Genomic DNA, 18,627 nt, shown 5'->3' on the forward strand with positions numbered 1-18,627 from the left:
AGCAGTGATCATGGATAATAAAATATTAGTATCATGGATTTGTTAATTTTTAGTTCTTCATTAGAACTGTACCTCCACTCATAACAGTTACTGGATTGTTTATTCTTCCTTTAAGATGTCCTTAGGGAAAGCCTAAAAGCATGTAGCTAGTTAAACTAGAGGAGTAAAGAGAAGCTAATGGATTCAAATATTTATAGTCATGTTCTTGAAAAGTCTCAGGTCTTTTACTTGAAATTTTTTCTTTATTATAAATAAAGGATGAACTCTACCCCCTTGGATGAAATAGCAAATCCTTATATTCAGCCTTCTAGAATCTTTTTTTGTTGTTGTTAGGCAGACCTGAAATAAATAGCTTTTTGTTTCAAGTTGTTGGTTCTCCATAATTCCAGAAATAAAAAGCTTTAGCTTACATAATTCACTTTCCTGGCTCAGTCTTCCTTCTCCTATAAGATCTATGTTTTTAATGCTATTCGCCAACATTGTGTAATTTAAAATATATCATTTTTCTTTTCTTTCCCTTTAAAATGGTATGAGTCATAGCATATTAAAATTGTCAAATTAGACAGCTGTTAGTTTCTGGACTGATTTTCATCATTTTAAAGTATTCATAAAAATGACATTTTTTTTAAAAAGGAGATTTTGGAGTTTCTCGACTCCTAATGGGATCCTGTGATCTAGCTACCACTTTAACAGGAACTCCACATTACATGAGTCCGGAGGCTCTGAAACACCAAGGCTACAACACAAAGTCGGACATCTGGTGAGTGGGCAGCGGGCTAGTCCAGATGATGTATACACCTGCTGCACTGAGAACAATGCGTTTTGTTTTTAGGCTCATTTACTTGCTCCATCCACTCATTTTATCCTTTTGAAGGATGAGTCATTCTTTGACCAGAGTAAAGGAAAGTTTTTTGGATTTGGAACTTGATTATTTCCATTATATTGATTTCAAAAATTCTCTTTATTTATAGGTTAATTGGTTGGTTTGTATTTTTTTTCCTCCTGAGCCACAAGGGAAAATTCTTAATGTATCGTAAACACTAAATGTTGATAGATTTCTGCTGGCCTATTAAATAAAGTACTTGTAATCCTAAACACTGTGCTTTTATTTCTTTAAGATTAACTTCCATTTCTGTGGGGAATGTATGGTTTTATTTTTTTCTTCCTGTTGCTTATAAAAAATTTTTATTGAAAATATTAGCATTTAAGAATAAACTCCAATTTAAAAATTATAGGTTTTCAATGGTGGATGCATCTGAGATTTCTCCATTTATCTGAGCTCTCGTACCAAAGGAATTTCTCATTCCTTGTCATGGAACCAGTTTACATCTCAGTCCAGAAGCCATGTGGAAAATTGTATTCTATTGTTAGCAATAGATCCTATTTAGGGAAAATCTCTTCTCCTTTGAAGAGGAATCATATAATTTTCGGCTTGTTAAGGGTTGAAAGGACAGTCTAGCTGAGAGCCTGTTAATTAAGTAAATAATTATTGTATGCAAATCAACTGAAGTAGTTCTGAGCTTTCAAAGATGAGCGATGTGAAAGATTATGTCTGCTTCATTCCTCTAAAGAGGATAAAGTTGAAAGTTACCTTTCCTGTCGTTAGGGAAAAGTAAGCACAACAGAGGATATGCCTTTGGATTTTCATAAGGGTCGTCACTCATGTTCTTGTCCTGGTGCCTGCCAAGTTGGAGAGAACACTGTCAACATTAGTCTGGCTATGGCAGATAGCAATCCATTTTGTCCTTTCAATTCACTCTTGTGATTATTCATTTCTGGGTTCTACAGTGTTGTTGGTTTTTTTTTTCTTTTTCATTGTTAGCCTGTTTCTACCCTGATGGTCTTTTCCAAATTACCTACCCTATTTTCTCTATCATAACCTTCCCCTAATGCCCTCCAAAAGCCAAAACCAAAATAATAGACAAAACCCACAATGGTATGTTTGGGGGAATGAGGTTCTTTAAATTTTGCCTTATTGAGCATCTACTATTTGCCAATGACTGTATAATAGCCCTTAGGGTATAAAAATAAAAAATAATAGCATTCCTGCCCCCATAGAAAAGTCTTCTTGCTCTTTTTAGAGTGCTTTCTTCAGTTTGAGATCACTCTTGGGCTTTGGATTGGATTTGAGTTACATATTTATATTTCTTTGTATACTTAATTTTTTTTTATCATTATGGACATTTAAAAATAGATTTAGGGGTGGGATACCTGGGTGGCTCAGCGGTTGAGCGTCTGCCTTTGGTTCAGGGCATGATCCCGCAGTCCCCAGATCAAGTCCCACATTGGGCTCCTTGCATGAAGCTTGCTTCTCCCTCTGCCTGCATCTCTGCCTCTATCTCTGTATCTCTCATGAATAAATAAATAAAATCTTAAAAAAAAGATTTAGGGGTACCTGGGTGGCTCCGTCAGGTTACGCATCTGCCTTCAACTCAGGTCAGGATCCCAGGATCCTGGGATGGGGCCCTGCATTGGGCTCCCTGCTCAGCTGGGAGTCTGCTAATCCCTTTCCCTCTGCCCTACCCCCTGGCGCTCTCTCTCTCTCTCTCTCTCTCTCAAATAAATAAATAAATAAATAAATAAATAAATAAATATCTTCCGAAAATAAAAAAATAGATTAAAATATATAATTTATTCATGATTAAAATTACATGCTAGGCCAGAAAGATGTTTACATCATATCATTTGAATTAAGAATAAGTTAATTTATGAAGCCCACTGTTAAGCCTTTGGAATTACATGTAGCAATAAAGTTGGCTTTTTTGGGCAGGTATCTACATCTGCTTGCCAAATCAGACGTGTCTCCTCAGAAACTTGGGGACCAATACCCACAAACAGAGGAGTAAAGCATATGATCTTTTTGTCTCAGTTGTGTCTATCATAGTTCTTTTTTAAAAAAAAAGAGCTGCTGCTAGTATTGCATAAAAAATTACAGCAATATTTATAATATGGGAATTATAGGACTGTCATAAAGAATATAGGAATTATCAGGAATATCAGAATTATAGAAATAACAGAATAATAAGAATAGTATCGCTGTAATGTTTTAGGTTTATAAAAATAATATCTGACTCAGGCAAAACTTAAGAAATCTAAAACCTCACAAATACAAAAATGCAGGAGAACTTTAATATATTTTGTGTGAGAATTAGGTGAGCTCTCGTTGCAGAGATTATTAACTGTTCAGCAAGTACAAGCTAAGGATTTATCATTGTCCTGACCCCAAATAACCACCTTATTATGAATGTAGTAATTACCTTGGTTGTATCTGAATCAAAACGGGCTTATCTAGTAATGAAATTTCTATTGCTGAACCTAAAGTGGAAAGAATAACAGAGAACTATTAATTATAGTGGCAGATACTTAAGTGTGATGAGTAATCTTTGGGAGACACTTTTAGAAAAATTAGATTGACTGGGGTTGAGAATTTTTTTCTGAATCTCAAGTGTGTTGCATCTGTTTACTGTGGAATATTTTCTTACAATTGGAAACACTTGTGAATAATTTACAGGTGTTTTGTTTTAGCACTAATAGCTGTACATATTATATTTCTAACACTTAATGAAGAATTGGTATAATACTAATTATATTTCATCTGTTTATGTTTGCCCATTGTAACCTTATTCTCTTTCTGCAATCTGTTAAACCTTTTGGGATTCATTTATTTATAGCAATAAAGTACAGATAAGTCCCTCTCTTAAAAGTAGCTTAAGTTCCAAAAGTTTATAAACACTTATTTGGAAAGTTAGGATAATTAGGTTCATTAAGGACAATACTTTGAATACTGCTGATTTATATAAGCAATTGCTAAACACTTTTTTCCCTCACAAGAAAAATATAATGTATGAATTAGGTTCCTAGGCCAGCTCTTTAAATTGATTTAAATTATGAATGGTTAGAATTTATTATTTTGGTAGGAGAAACAAACAAAGAACAATACTATTAGAATAATGGTGCTATTTAAACAGAAAAGAAACAGAATATTTCATTATTGGTTTTATCTATCTTGTTGTGAGAGGTCAACCAGATGGTTCTTTGATCTTGTGGCCCTATATTCTTTGGGTGATTTAAGTGAAGGGAAAGGGAAAAGTGGGAAAAGAAGGGGTATCAGTATACTGTGAAGCTCTCAGGATTTGCAAAATCCTGAGATCTGGTTCAAGGGTTGGTTACATAAAGAACAATGTAGGAGTCTAGTTCACACTGAACACTGGAGTCAGACTTTAGTGATGTTGGGCAGAATGTCAGACAAGGTTTAGCTATAGGTAGAAAAAAAAAAACAGAGAGGAACTAGCACCCACCTGACCTCCCAGAACTAAGAAATTATTCTCACAAGAGATCATTTCCTGGACAGGGAAAGGGAGCAAGGTGGAAAACAAGCCTGTTTTCCAAGTGAAAGATTTAGGAAAGAGAGAAATACAGGTCATTTGGCAGCAGTTTTTGTAGCTAATGTGAGACCTACAAATAGCTGGCAGCCAACAGCCCCATATTGGTGAAGGAAGCTCTGGAGTGAGAGAGCCCATTTCTTTCCCCTTCCCATGGTCTGAGAAATTCTTGTGTGGATTTACAACTAAGCTGTTAGGCAGGGTATGCCTTCTTAGGCAGTGAGAACTGGTGTCATTGTTATTTATTTTCACTAAACAGAAGCTGAGGTAGGAAAACATCTCAGTCAAGTGCAGTAGATTTGGGTATTAATATATTTTCTCAAGACTAGAATGAAATGACTGATACAAAATCTGAGATAATATCTAGTCTGGTTAGTATTACAAAGGTCACAATACAACTGCAGCAACAGAATCAGAATTGCTACTGTCTATGGAGTGGTTACTCTGTGATTGACAGGTAATGTGCTTTATATATCTATATAAATGTATTTGTTACTATAAAAAAGGCATTATATATATATATATATATATATATATATATATATATACCTGATTTTTTCACTTGCAAAGGAAATATTATACTGCATTAACAAAATATAGGTACTTATCATTTAAATGTTTGCATAGTATTCCATACTTGTACACAATAAGTTTTCAACCAATAATGTTTATTAAACATTGTTTAATTTTTATATGAAGATTTTCTTTGTTTTTGTCTTTAAGCATTTTTAGGGCACAATGTATCTGGGTGTGGTTTTGAATTTATCCTACCCAGAGCAGAGGTTCTTGGACATGTAGATTAATGTATTTCATCAAATTTGAAAAGTTTTCAACCATTGTTTCTTTGAGTATTTTTTTCTTCTCTTTTCTCTGTCTCCTTGCCTTTTGGTACTCCCATTATACATATGTTACTGTGCTTCCTGGTCTCCCACATTTCTCTAAATGTCATTCTTCATTTTTTCTCTTGGTTTTTTAGATTGTATAATTTTTCTCTTGGTTTTCTAGATTGTATAATATTTGTCAATCTAGCTTCAAGTTCATTGAGTCTTTTGCTAGTTAAAGTCTTGGTGAATTTTTAATTTCAGTTACTGTACTTTTCAACTCCAGAATTTCTGTTTGGTGCTTCTTAAATAATGTCTATATTTTTCTTGATATTCTCCATTTGATGTGCATTTATGTCATACTTACTTATTTAAATATTTTTTCTTTTAGTTCTTTAAACTTATTTATAGGGATGCTTGGAAGTCTTTGTCTGTTAAAACTGACATCTGAGACCTCTCAGGTAGTTTCTGTTTTGTGTCATTCCCCACTGTGAATAGGTATTTTCCTGTTTCTTTGTTTATCTCATAATTGGTAAAAACTGGACATTTTAGACAATGTATTTTATCAACTCTAAACACTATTTTCCTCTACTCCTTCCACCTCTCTGGGGCTTGCTATTATTTGTTTCTTTATTCATTTAGTGACATGCCTGACTATTCTAGTGAAACCTATTTCCCTTTTAGTGTGAAACCTCCAGTGTTGATCCTAAGAGTATAGTCTTGGGCACATGCACAGTTAGCCTTGGGATGACAATGGTTTTAGGAAGGTTGTTGTCCCTTTCTCTGTTCTCTCTGTTGAGCTGGCTCTGCTGGTATTACACCCACTTGTTAGCTTTTACTAATTGCCAGCTCATTACTTTATTATTTTCAACAATACCCTAAGGCATGCATTGCTCTCCAATCTCTTTCAATTAAGTTTGAGCCTCTTTGCAAATGTAGTTTTTGAGGCCAGTCCTTATGGTTTAAAATTTGGCTACTCTTTGCTGTCTCTTTCCCTGATTTTCTCTGATAATGTTGCTAGCCTATGGTTTAGCTTATTGTACTCATGGAGCTACCAATCTCCTCTAATTGCTTGCCAGCAAAATCTTCACTGTTTCTGAGAGCTGGAGTTTAGGCTTGAATTTCCTATGCTCCTTTCCAAATCAAATTAGTCTCTTTGGGGAGAGACTCCAAATCAAATTAGCATCTTTGTTATAGCCTGCCTTAGCCCTAGGCAAAATCTCCGAGCACTGGTCAGGAGCTGGAGGCAGGGACATGGCCAACTTAGAGTGACAGTCCTGCTCATGAGCAGGGTACCAACCAGGGGCAGTAGCCTCTCTTCCTAGTTTGTGTCTCCTAGCATGGAACCTCCAACCTGTGAGAAAGCTGGGTCAAAGGTGATCAGTGATCAGGGCCCCACTATTGTCTGCCTGCTGTTCCTGGGATGGAGTCTCCATTCTACCAGTAGGGACTAGATAGAGGAAAGGAACTCCTAACATGTTGGTTGCAATTATGTGAAATTGAATCTCTATAATACAGAGCTGAGGAGATGAGAGATGCTGGAAGCCCGCCCTTCCTGGAGAGATATCCAAGCCCATGACAGGTTCTGAGTAAAGGGAGAACCCCATCATATTGGCCACACTTGCTCAGAGTGAGATTTTTGTCAAATTGACCTAGAGGAGTGCCTAAGTGCCACAAACTCATGTTTTTACTGAGAATTAGTAGATTTTCTTATATAAATGTTTCTTCATTTACCTTATGTCCTCAAGACAATTTTCAGTGACTTTAAATTGTTGGGGGTTTTGGTAATTTTCACAAATTATAGTTGTTTTGCAAGATGCCATTTTGGAACTATTCTCTCCAAGGCCTTATTGTTGGAATTAGAGATTTTTTATTTATTTATTTTACCTCTGTTAAACAGTGGAAAGACAACAGACTGGGACAGGGAGAAGTTGGTGGAGACTAAAGAAGGAAGATAGGCAGGCCTTCTATTAAGTTCATACCTTCTACTACTTCTGATACTCTACCCATCCTAAAAGAACCCATGGAAACTATCAGAGATGATTAAAGCAGTTGGAGCACAGCCATTCAACTGGATCAAGCTGTGATCTCCCTGTTCTCTTTTCTTCCATTGGTATTGCTCCCATCTTCAGTTCTCCCACTGGCCAAATTCTTATGTTGTGGAGGGTATGGAACCACCACAGGGGAGGGAGAACCAATGATCTTCTCTCAAACATTGTACTCAATAGTGAAATAAAGTAATTATAAAGACTGGTATGGGGATCCCTGGGTGGCTCAGCGGTTTAGCCCCTGCCTTCTGCCCAGGGCGTGATCCTGGAGTCTTGGGGTAGAGTCCCACGTCGGGCTCCCTGCATGGAGCCTGCTTCTCCCTCTGCCTGTGTCTCTGCCTCTCTCTATATATCTCTCTCATAACTAAATAAATAGAGTCTTTTAAAAAAAATACAAATTTAAAGAAAAATGGAATAAAATTAAAAAAAAAAAAAAAAAGAAAGAAAGACTGGTATGAACAGGACAAAATTCACCCAAACTTTGTTTCTAAAATGTTATGGGTCTTCCCCCAAACATGATATTATATTGGGATGATATGGTGGAAAGAATGCATTCACCTTTGCTTTTAAATATTCTTTTGAAAATTCAGTTCCTCAGACACATTATCCCATTTCAAGTGCTCAGTGGCCTCATGTGGCTACTGGTTATTGTATACAGAAATATAGAACATTTCTGACATTGCAGAAAATTCCACTGGATAGTCCTGAGCTGTACTGCTCCAGACCCTTTAGGCCTTACCCTGGGATTTTCTTGCATTCAAGCAGCTTTTGGATTGAGCAGATCCTATGACAGTTTCAGCTGCTGTTTTTAGATGGGCCCACTGTGCTTTTCAGTAAATGCTTTTTGACTATATTGAAGTTACTATCTTTTTGTGGTCCTTCAATCATTCCATTGATTCCCTTTGCTTTGAAATGGTGATGCTGATGTTGGGCAGGCTGCATGGCAACTGTGGTTTGTCTTCACTTCCTTATACTTTGAGGTTTGCAGGGACACCTTGCTACCTAACTTTGTTGAAAGTGTTGGCCATGGTTTTTGGTTTTGCTATCTAGCTGCTCTGTTTTATATGGGAATTTAAGAAAGATCCAGAAACTATGTTTCTGATGTAGCTGCCACTTTTCCCCAAATATTCAGAACAAAAATGCTAATATCCCTGGGTGATTTGTATGCCTATTAAGGCTCAAGGAGAACTGGTAGAGGTTCTGGGACATTATAGGCACTTATAAAATGGTTGCTGTATAATATTGTTTCTGAAGTATTAGTTCAAGCCATCCAGTGTCTTTCATTATATTTAGACAAAGTTTATATTGATACTCAACTCCACTTCAGTACAGACTTTTATTTATGTTACCACACACTAAAGCAAAATTCACTATTCTTTTATTAAATTTCTATTAGTCTCTATTTATTCAATTGCTTAAGTTATGTGTACTCTCTTCTAGATGGATATTAGGATGATCCTCAATTACATAAAATAAAAATATTATCTAGAGGATAAGAAAAGCTGCCCCAACCCACTGGAGTCATGCATTGCTATGGGCTAGACTTCTCTTTGCAGTCTGGGCAGATTTCAAAGGGTAAATTTAGTTACCTTGAGACAAGACAAAGTCTGAATTACATTTGCAATTCATTATCAACATGTGCTTCAGAAATCATTTGGGTAGTTCTGGTCAGTGTGGACAGATGGCAAGTTTATACAGTTCAGGTGTAATTTGCTTCACATGCACCTGATCCCAGCCTTCCTTTTCCCTGCTAAATTCCCTCACTTAGGAATTTATTTCCTTACTTCTTCACAGTTGGCTGTATGCAGATCATAGACTGGAAAAAAAGAAAGGAATGCAAATCATAGACTGCTAAGTAAAATGCATGACTCGCTTGTTTTTGTTTTGTTTTTTTTCAACTTGCCCCCTTCTTTCCCCCCAAGTACCTCCTCACTTTCACATTGCCAGATTTAAGACCTGGGAGTCAAGTAAGAGAAAAAGCTTCAAAATGGATGGAATTTATGAGTTCAAGGTTATATAATTATTCTTATATAGAAATGTTTGGTTGGAAATTGGAAAAAAATTAAAACCATAGGTACACAGATATGTAGTTAACTAGAATAAAACTATATATAATAAGTCGATTTTAATTTGTAACAGGATAATAAAAAATATTTTACCTGAAATGCCATGATGGTGTCTGTAATCAAGTTATACCCATTCCAGACAGGTGCACAGGGACCAGAGCAGGTCCCTTTCTACAAATTACTGGCTGATAAATGAAGTCTTTTCCATGTGCTCAAGTGCAAGTAAATCTTACTAGATCAAAATGAGACAGGTAAATAGCAGTGTGCCTTCAGGGTAGCTAAGAGGATTTCCAAAGAAGAGAATAGTCTTGTATCAAAATTAATTGAGTACTGATATAGCCTCTATGTCTAATTGTTCTATGTCCTTCAGCCAGATAATTCCACATCTTTTTATAACTGTAATACATCCATCAACTGTGGCTTCAGTAGAGTTATGTCTCAGTAAAAGCAGGATTTGACTTCATGATCAACTAATTGTACCCAATAGACACTAACCCCCTTTCCCTGCCAAGCAACAGAAAAACAAAGGCCAAACTTGCCAGCCTTCCTTTCCTTTTGCCACAGAGGGTCTCCTTGTTTGTGTGCCCTATATTTGCCATAGTCTAATGCCCTGCATGGCTTGTCTCAGGCCCCAGAGATCCCTGAAGGTGGCTTATGGTTCTGGATAGGCCCCAAAGTAAGCTTGGGAAGTCAGCCCCTGCTTGAAGGTCTTCTATCAGGGTTAGCCAGAATTTCCAATTCAAGAGTCCTTAATGATCAGAAATGCTCTGATTGATACAGAACTGAGAAGCAGGATGGCATAGAGTTTATGTCTCTAGAACCAGACAACCTGTATTGCAATCCCAGCTCTACCAGCTGCTCTATATGGAACCTTTAACAACTGACCTAATCTTAATTGTTTCATCATCTGAAGAATGGGAATAATAATAGTGTCTACTTCATTAAGATTGTTATGAGAATGATTAAATGAGTTAATATATGTAAGGAATTTGGAATAGGGCCCAGCTTATAGTAAACACCATTAAAATTTCAGCTAGTATTTTCCTTATTATCATTATTATTGTTACCATTTGTATTATTGGTGGAGATATATAATAGTCTGCCCCCAAGACAGCTCACAATGTCCCGTGTCAGGAATTATTGCTCTTCCAACGCTTCCAACCTGTCAGAGCCAGGAAGGATTGTCTGGCTTTGTTTTGCTTTTTTGTTGTTGTTGTTGTTGTTTTGTGTGTGTGTTTTGCTTTTAACCCAAGCCCTGAAGAAGACTAAGTCCACAGAAGCTGAATTAAATCCTCAGAAGAGAGTGTGTGGGTGCTGAGGGATTGATAGCCTTCTACTCCTTGGACCTGTGTTTCATTCCTTTTTTCAGTGTTCAGATTATTGCACATACATTAGGTTATGTAGCAGGGTGTTATCAATGTAAATTTTTTAGAAAGCATTTTTAAGAAATATTAAATGAGAACAATACCAATACCAAACAAGTGATCTAACATGGCACATTTCTGGGCAAATTACTTCCTTTCCTTGAGCTTTGGTTTTTTCACTGATAAATGAGAGTTTAGAATTAGCAAATCATGGTAGACCCTGTAGCTCTACTATTTTAAACATTCTCAGGGTTCAAATTAGACCCTTCTTTGGGGAAAGTAAGTAAGTATATTGAGGCAGTTTATAGCACACAAATATTTTACACATATCCACACAAATAAAAATGTTTGGTTAAGCCTGATGATTATATTTTACTATTAATATGTAACCCTCCCCTCTTTTTGTTAAGAAAACTTTTTTCATAGTATAACAAGTACTGACTTGACATTGTCTTTTTCATTTTCACCATTCTTATGAGTATATAGTGGTACTAGACTGTGGTTTTAATTTGCATTTCTCTGATGACCAATACTGTCAAGCAACTCATGATTTGGGGCCGTTTAGTATCTCTTCAAGCCTTTTGTCCATTTTTCAATTGGATTTTCTCCTTTTTCTTAATGATTGGTAAGAGTTTTAATTAATTAGTTAATTTTTTACATATTCTGGATACCAGTCTTTGATGGACATTTGAATTGCCAATATCTTCCTTCTCCCACTCTGTATCTTCCTTTTCACTCTCTTAGTACTGTGTTTTCACGAATCAAAGTTCATAATTTTAATGGAGTTAATTCTGTCAGTCCATAACTTTATTGTTAGTGCTCTTTACATTTTGTTTAGGAAGTCTTTGCCTACCCCAAGATCAGGAAGATATTCTCCTGTTTTCTTTTAAAAGCTTTATGTTATTTTCCATAGTTGAAAAATGGGTGATTTTTGTGCGTATGTGTGGTGTGAGGTAGGAGTCCACATATATTATTTTCCATATGTGTATTCAGTTAGCCCAGCATAATTTGTTAATAAGATTTTTTTTTTGTCTTTGCATTAATCAAATGATTGAATATGTGTGAATCTGGGTTTGGGCCCTGTATTTTGTTCCATTGGTCTATTTTTTCTTCTTTGTTAATATCATGTTTTCATAAATAATGCAACTTTATTTATTTTTAGATTTTTATTTATTTATTCATGAGACACACAGAGAGGCAGAGATGTAGGCAGAGGGAGGAACAGGCTCCATGGAGGGAGCCCAATGTGGGACTCGATCCCAGGACCACAGAATCACACTCTGAGCCAAAGGCAGATGCTCAACTGCTGAGCCACCCAAGTGTCCCCAGTAATGAAACTTTATAATGAATCTTACTATGTGGTGATACAAGACCTCCAAATTTGTTCTTCTTTAATACTGTGGTGAGCTTTGTCCCTTTGCAGCTCTACATAACTTTTAGAATTAGCTTATCAATTCCCACAGAAAGTCTGCTAGGATTTTGATTGAGTCTATAGTTGCATTGAGTCTATAGTTCATTCTGGGAAAAGCTGTCATCTTCATGACATTGACTCCTTCAGTCCATGTATATGGATCTCTCCCTCTCCACCCCCACCCTCTTTTATTAGGCGATCTTTAATTTCTCTTAGTGATGTATTGTGGTCTGCAGTATAGGGCCTTTCACATCTTTCATTGGATTTATTCCTGTGGATTTGACATTGTATGATGTTAGTATAGTGACATTTTGTATTTCATCTTTTATTTATTTATTTATTTATTTATTTATTTATTTTTTTGTATTTCATCTTTTAAATGTTTGTCACAGGCTTATTGAAATGACCCTTTATGTACAAAACCATGTAGAAATGCTTAATGACAGTTTAATATATTTTTTTTTCTAATCTTGATATGTGTATTCTTTATATGTATAAATATATATATTTATTTTATTTTTTTACTTTTTCTGGCCATATTCTAAATAGCACTTTCATTACAACATTGAATAGAAGTGGTGATAATAGACATACTTATATTCTCAATCGCAAAATAAAAGCATATACTTTCAATATGTCACCAATAAGCATAAAACTTATTATATTTTTATAACTCTAAAAAATTATTTGAAGAAGTTACCTTCTATTCCCAGTGTAATAAAAGTTTTCTTCTTTTTAAAAGCATAAATGGGTTTTGAATTTTACCCACTGCCCTTTTTTGTGTCTGTATATAATTTTTCTCTTTTCATCTATAATGAGATATATGCCATTGATTGATTTTCAAATATTAAGTCAACCTTGTACTCTTGAAATAAAATCCACTTGGTTGTGATATGTTATCTTTTTAACATATCATTATATTCTATTTATAATATGCACATATGTGTGTGTATTTGGAATTTTTGAATCTATAATCATAAAAAATTGTCTATAATTTTCTTTATCTGTATTATTCTTGTTATACTTTATATCAAAGTTGTGTTGACTTGTTAAAATGAAAAAATTGAATGAGATTAGTATTCTTTATTCCTAAAGTGTTTGAAAGATTTACCAGTAAAACCATCTGGCCCTGAAATTTTTTTGTGGGGAGCTTTAAAAAAGTTTTTTAAAATTATTATTTTAATTAATTAATATTTTAATTATTATTTTAAAAGTTTTAAAAATTATTTATTACTTTATTATTTATTTGTTTATTACTTTATTTATTACTTTATTATTTGTATTAATAGATAAAGGACTGTTCACATTTTATATTATTTATTGTATCATTTTGGTAATTTACATGTTTTAAAGACTGTTCATTTCATTCTGTTTTTGAAATTTACTAGGGAAAAACATTTATTATGTCATCTTAATACTTTCTAATAAATGTGGAGTCTATAGGGTTGTATGCTTTTCCATTCCTGTTATTGTTTATCTGTATTTTTTTCTTCGTGTTTGCTGTGTTTTTTTCTTCTTGTTTTCTTAATCAGTCTCACTGGAGTTCTGTTTTTTATTTTTGTGTGTCTTCATTAGTTCATTAATGAACTAATGAACTTCATTAATTTCTACTTCTCAAAAACATCTTTCCCTAAGCTTTATTTAGTTTGATTTGCTATTCATTCTCTAGCTTCCAAGCTGACTTAGAACCTGGATGTTAAGCTTTTTTTCTTTACTTATGTATACATTTAATATTTTAGTTTTGCTAAAATCATTTGTTTTTAGCTACATTCAGAGTATTGATATTTCATACTTCTATTAATATTCAGTTTTAAGTTTTTCTAATTTTTGTTGGAATTTATTTCAACTATGAATTATTTAGATGGATATTCTTGAATTTTAAAGTAGTTTGTGATCTTGTAGGGTTTTTTTCTCTCTGTTTTTAATTAATAAATCTGGCTTAATTCCACTGTGGTCAGAAAATATGCTCTAAAGTTTCCAATCCTTGGGCAGCCCCAGTGGCGCAGCAGTTTAGCGCCACCTGCAGCCTAGGGTGTGGTTCTGGGGACCCAGGATCGAGTCCCACGTCGGGCTTCCTGCATGGAGTCTGCTTCTCCCTCTGCCTGTGTCTCTGCCCCTCTCTCTCTCTGAATAAATCAATAAATCTTAAAAAAATAAAAATAAAAAATAAGGTTTTCAATTCTTGAAGTCTGTTGAGGCTTCCTTAATTCTAAGTATTGGCAACTTGGAAAATGTTCCATGTGCCCTTGAAAAGAATCTGAAATCTTTTATTGTTGGATGCATGTATATTAATATGTCAATTATGTCAATTTTGATAATTGTGTTTAGATTTTCTCTATCCTTATTGAAGCTTTGGTCTGCTTGTTTTATCAGCTGTTGAATGAGGTATGTTAAAGTCTTTCATTATGACTGTGAATTTGTCTATTTTTCTTTTAATTCTGTCAAGTTTTGCTTTATGCACACACACACAGTTAATGGATTTTAGAATTGTTATGGTTCGATTTCTTTATCAGTCTACCACCTTAATCTTAGTAGTGGTTCTTGCCTTTAAGTATATTTTGTCTAATGCTAATATAGCTTCACCAGCAATATTTTGATAACTATTTGCATGGTATACCTCTTTCTATGAATTGCTCTGTGTTCTTATACTTAAGGTTTGTTTTGTGAGCAGTATATAATTTTTCACCCAGTCTGATAGTCTTGTAATTAAAATATTGTCCATTTACATTTAATATAATTTTTCTATATTTATATTTTTATTTGTCATCTTTTGATTTGTTTTCTATATATACCATTTTTTGTCTCTTTGTCTCTCCTTTCTTGCTTTTGTTTTAATTTTTGTTTTTAGATTTTATTTATTTATTCATGAGAGGCCCAGAGAGAGAGGCAAAGACATAGGCAGAGGGAGAAGCAGGCTGCCTGCAGGGAACTCGATGTGAGACTCTATCCCAGGACTCCAAGATCATGCCCTGAGCCAAAGGCAGATGCTCAATCAGTGAGCCACCCAGGCAACCCTTATTTTAAATTTTTATATGATTCTTTTCCCTCTAGTAACTTACTAGTTATAAACTTGCCAATTATACATTTTTACTATTCTTTTGGTGATAGCCCTAGCAATTATACATACATTCTTGCCTTAGTATAATGAGACTTAGTTTAATGAAAGTTATTACTTTTACTACTTTCCCAGTAATGCTAGGACCTTAAATACTTTAACTCCATTTACCCTCTTATGTCTTTCACATTATTTTTGTCATAAAATTACATTTTACATAAGTTTAAACTCTACAATATATTGTTAGTATCATTTTATAGAGTTAATGTTGGCTTATACATAGTTACAGAATTACTCTTTATAGTGTTCTTTATTCTTCCCTGTATCCCTTCTTTCTGCCTAGAATCATTTTTCTTCAAGTGGAAGAATTCCCTTTTGGGACTTTTTTTAGTGCTATCCTGTTGCCAATGAATTCTCTCAATTTTTGCTTGTCTAAAAAATGTCTTTATTTCATATTTATTGAAGGAAATTTTTTCTGGTATAGAAATCTAAATATGTGCTACATCATTTTTTAAAAGATTTTATTTATTTATTCATGAGAGACACAGAGAGAGAGAGAGAGAGAGAGAGAGAAAGAAAGAGAGAGAGAGAGGCAGAGACACAGGCAGAGGGAGAAGTAGGCTCCATGAAGGGAGCCTGACTTGGGACTCGATCCCCGGTCTCCAGGATCAGGCCCTGGGCTGAGGATGGCGCTAAACCACTTAGCCACCCGGGCTGCCCTGTGCTATATCATATTAATAGTCATCAGATTAAGTAGCCTTACAAATGGGCACAAAATTTATTGATCTTCAAGTAATTTTCATATTTTATAATATTTACATTGATCTTGGCATTTTAGTCACTATCATGGAATTTCTCCTAATATTCCCCTTCTTTCTAGCATTCTATAATGAAAATAATCCAGAATTTGGGCAGCCCTGGTGGCTCAGCAATTTAGTGCTGCCTTCAGCCTGGGGTGTGATCCTGGAGACCCAGGAGAGTGCCCACGTTGGGATCCCTGCATGGAGCCTGCTTCTCCCTCTGCCTGTGTCTCTGCCTCTGTGTGTGTGTGTGTGTGTGTGTGTGTGTGTGTCTCATGAATAAATAAATAAAATCTTTTTAAAAAAAAAGAAAAAGAAAATAATCCAGAATTTGGAAGGAAAAATACCTTGTGACCTTCATCAAGCCATTTAACTTCCTTGAGTCAGTTTCCTCATGTATAAAATGGGAAAAATATAGTGTCTGTATGTCACTATGAAGTTATGAGGTCCTGTTGAGTTATGTATGGAAGTGCTTTGCAATATGTAAAGTACAAATTAGTTGGAGTTTTTTAGTGTCATTGTTATTTACTGAAACAGAAATATCTCTTTGTATTCAGTATATATCTAGAACTCTCTTACCAGGGCACATTTTTATGATACCCACAAAATGATTAAAATGATAGCATTCATGTATATATTTATTTATACATGCCCTGCCTTTTATAAGAAAGTAGGATAGTGTTAAAAGTTACACAAAACACAGCTTACGCAAGGTTGGTTGTAAGTTTATTTTTGATTTTTCAAGCAACTAACATGAAATGGGAGACCTGGCTAGTTAACTTAAAATACTCATAATATTAAAAATGATCCATTAATTTTAGGAGAAGTACAGATCTTTCTTAACACTAAGTTCAGGCAGGAATTTACCCCTTACTTTTCTTAATGATGCCGAGTTATTTAAAAGATTATTCTACTGGTTTAGAGGCTACTGATTTGCATGGTTAATCCAAATCAGTGTTGGACTGATATAGAATTTTAATATTCTGTTTCATACGCTCAAAGGGAGAATTATACATTTTAATGTGAGCTACAAGTAGCTGCTTTTCAACCCTACTTGCAAATGGATTCTATTCAGAAAACTAATAAAGAATGCCTGTTTCCTTTTCAAAATGCTTGGATACACATTTGAGGGAAGGTTAGGCTGATAAATTAAAATTTGATTTTGCATATGTAATATCAACAAAACTACCTTAGAAAAATACTTAGCTGTGTTTATTTTTCCTTCATAGAGGTTTCTTACTACATTGATCAAATGTTTATTTGCCCTACTATGTGCAGACATACTCCTGTTGGTTTTATTGTTGTTATTGTTGTTCTCCTCTGACAAAAAGTGGTCATTCAGACTTATATTTTGTAGGGTTGTTTGTTTTTTCATTTTTCCTCTTTATTTTTTAAACATGTATTTAAATGGAAAAGAAAATATGAAACTGAAGCTTTTAAACAAACAACCAAAGAGTATGTTAGTGTCTCATAATCAATTCCATAACACATCTGAGGTTTGTATGGTGATCAAATTTAAAATAGGATATTTATTTCTCGTTTAAATTCTTTGACTTTGTCTTTAGGTCTCTGGCATGCATTTTATATGAGATGTGCTGCATGAATCATGCATTCACTGGATCCAATTTCTTGTCCATTGTTTTAAAAATTGTTGAAGGTGACACACCTTCTCTCCCCAAGAGATATCCAAGAGAATTGAATGCCATCATGGAATGGTATGGAAATAAATATATTGCCACAGAAGCAATTTTAAATTGTACTTATATTATAGTTCATTTGAAAAATAATTTTCTTCTTAATACATTACAGCATGTTGAGCAAGAGTCCTTCGCTAAGACCATCTGCCATAGAAATTTTAAAAATCCCTTACATTGATGAACAACTACAGGTATTTAAAATGAAAGGGATACTGGGAAACATATATTAGGATTTATATACATTCAAGGACTTGAAGATATGTTGTGGGAATAAGACGCATTAAGAGTCAATCAGAAAGGAGAAACAAGATTTTTTTTAAAAGTTGAGGGAAATTATTAGATGATTTCTTTTGCAAAAGAAAGTGTGTGAAGTTCCCTGGAGCCCCAAATATGAGAAGTTAGGGTTGTAATTTTCTCCCTGAATTCAACATCCACCCTTAGAACTCTTGGTTTACAAATCTTACCTCAATACTTTGTAAGTATATCCCTGTTAGGACAAGAAAGTGCTACTAATAATACTAAAATCTGGAGTTTTCAATGAGCCTTTGTTATTCCACTCCTTTATTATATATCTTAGTCATACTTTTTATTAATTAGGTGAGTTTGCTTTCCTTGTAGATTAAAAAGTTTAATGCAAAGAATCTACCTCTGATGGTAAGAAAAAAGCAAAGGTACCCTCTTGGAGGTTTTGTTTGTTTGCTTTAGGCTTTCACAAATACCTCAGGCAAATTTCCTTTAATTTTATGACTAGTTTTAAGTGGACCCACAAAGTAGTCATTTACCTTCAAAGATGCGCACACCTTTTCATCTGCATCTGGTTCTAAGTTGGCAGGAAACAAGGATGCTGACTTGAGGTGCATCCATCAGCCGAGGGCTAATACTGAAGGTGCTGGAAGGAAAGGAACTGCTATGGCTCCTGTCTTTTTGCCCAGGGCCTAAGAAAAAGTAATTATACATTATCAGGAGCACTGGGAAGAAAGCAC

General features: G+C 34.6%; 1 protein-coding gene across 7 annotated transcripts in view; it reads left to right on the forward strand.

Annotated features, from left to right (window-relative positions):
* The window catches only part of NEK11 (NIMA related kinase 11), a 235,215-nt gene that overhangs the window by 74,439 nt on the left and 142,149 nt on the right, over window positions 1-18,627 (forward strand). For all 7 annotated transcript variants that reach the window (XM_072726830.1, XM_072726832.1, XM_026015522.2 and 4 more), the window contains 3 exons: window positions 634-760; window positions 17,513-17,662; window positions 17,757-17,835. In XM_072726830.1, coding sequence (XP_072582931.1) covers window positions 634-760; window positions 17,513-17,662; window positions 17,757-17,835 — 356 coding nt within the window. The remainder of the gene's footprint in view (window positions 1-633; window positions 761-17,512; window positions 17,663-17,756; window positions 17,836-18,627) is intronic.

Source organism: Vulpes vulpes, chromosome 11 (genome assembly GCF_048418805.1).
Source record: "Vulpes vulpes isolate BD-2025 chromosome 11, VulVul3, whole genome shotgun sequence".
NCBI lineage: Eukaryota > Metazoa > Chordata > Mammalia > Carnivora > Canidae > Vulpes > Vulpes vulpes.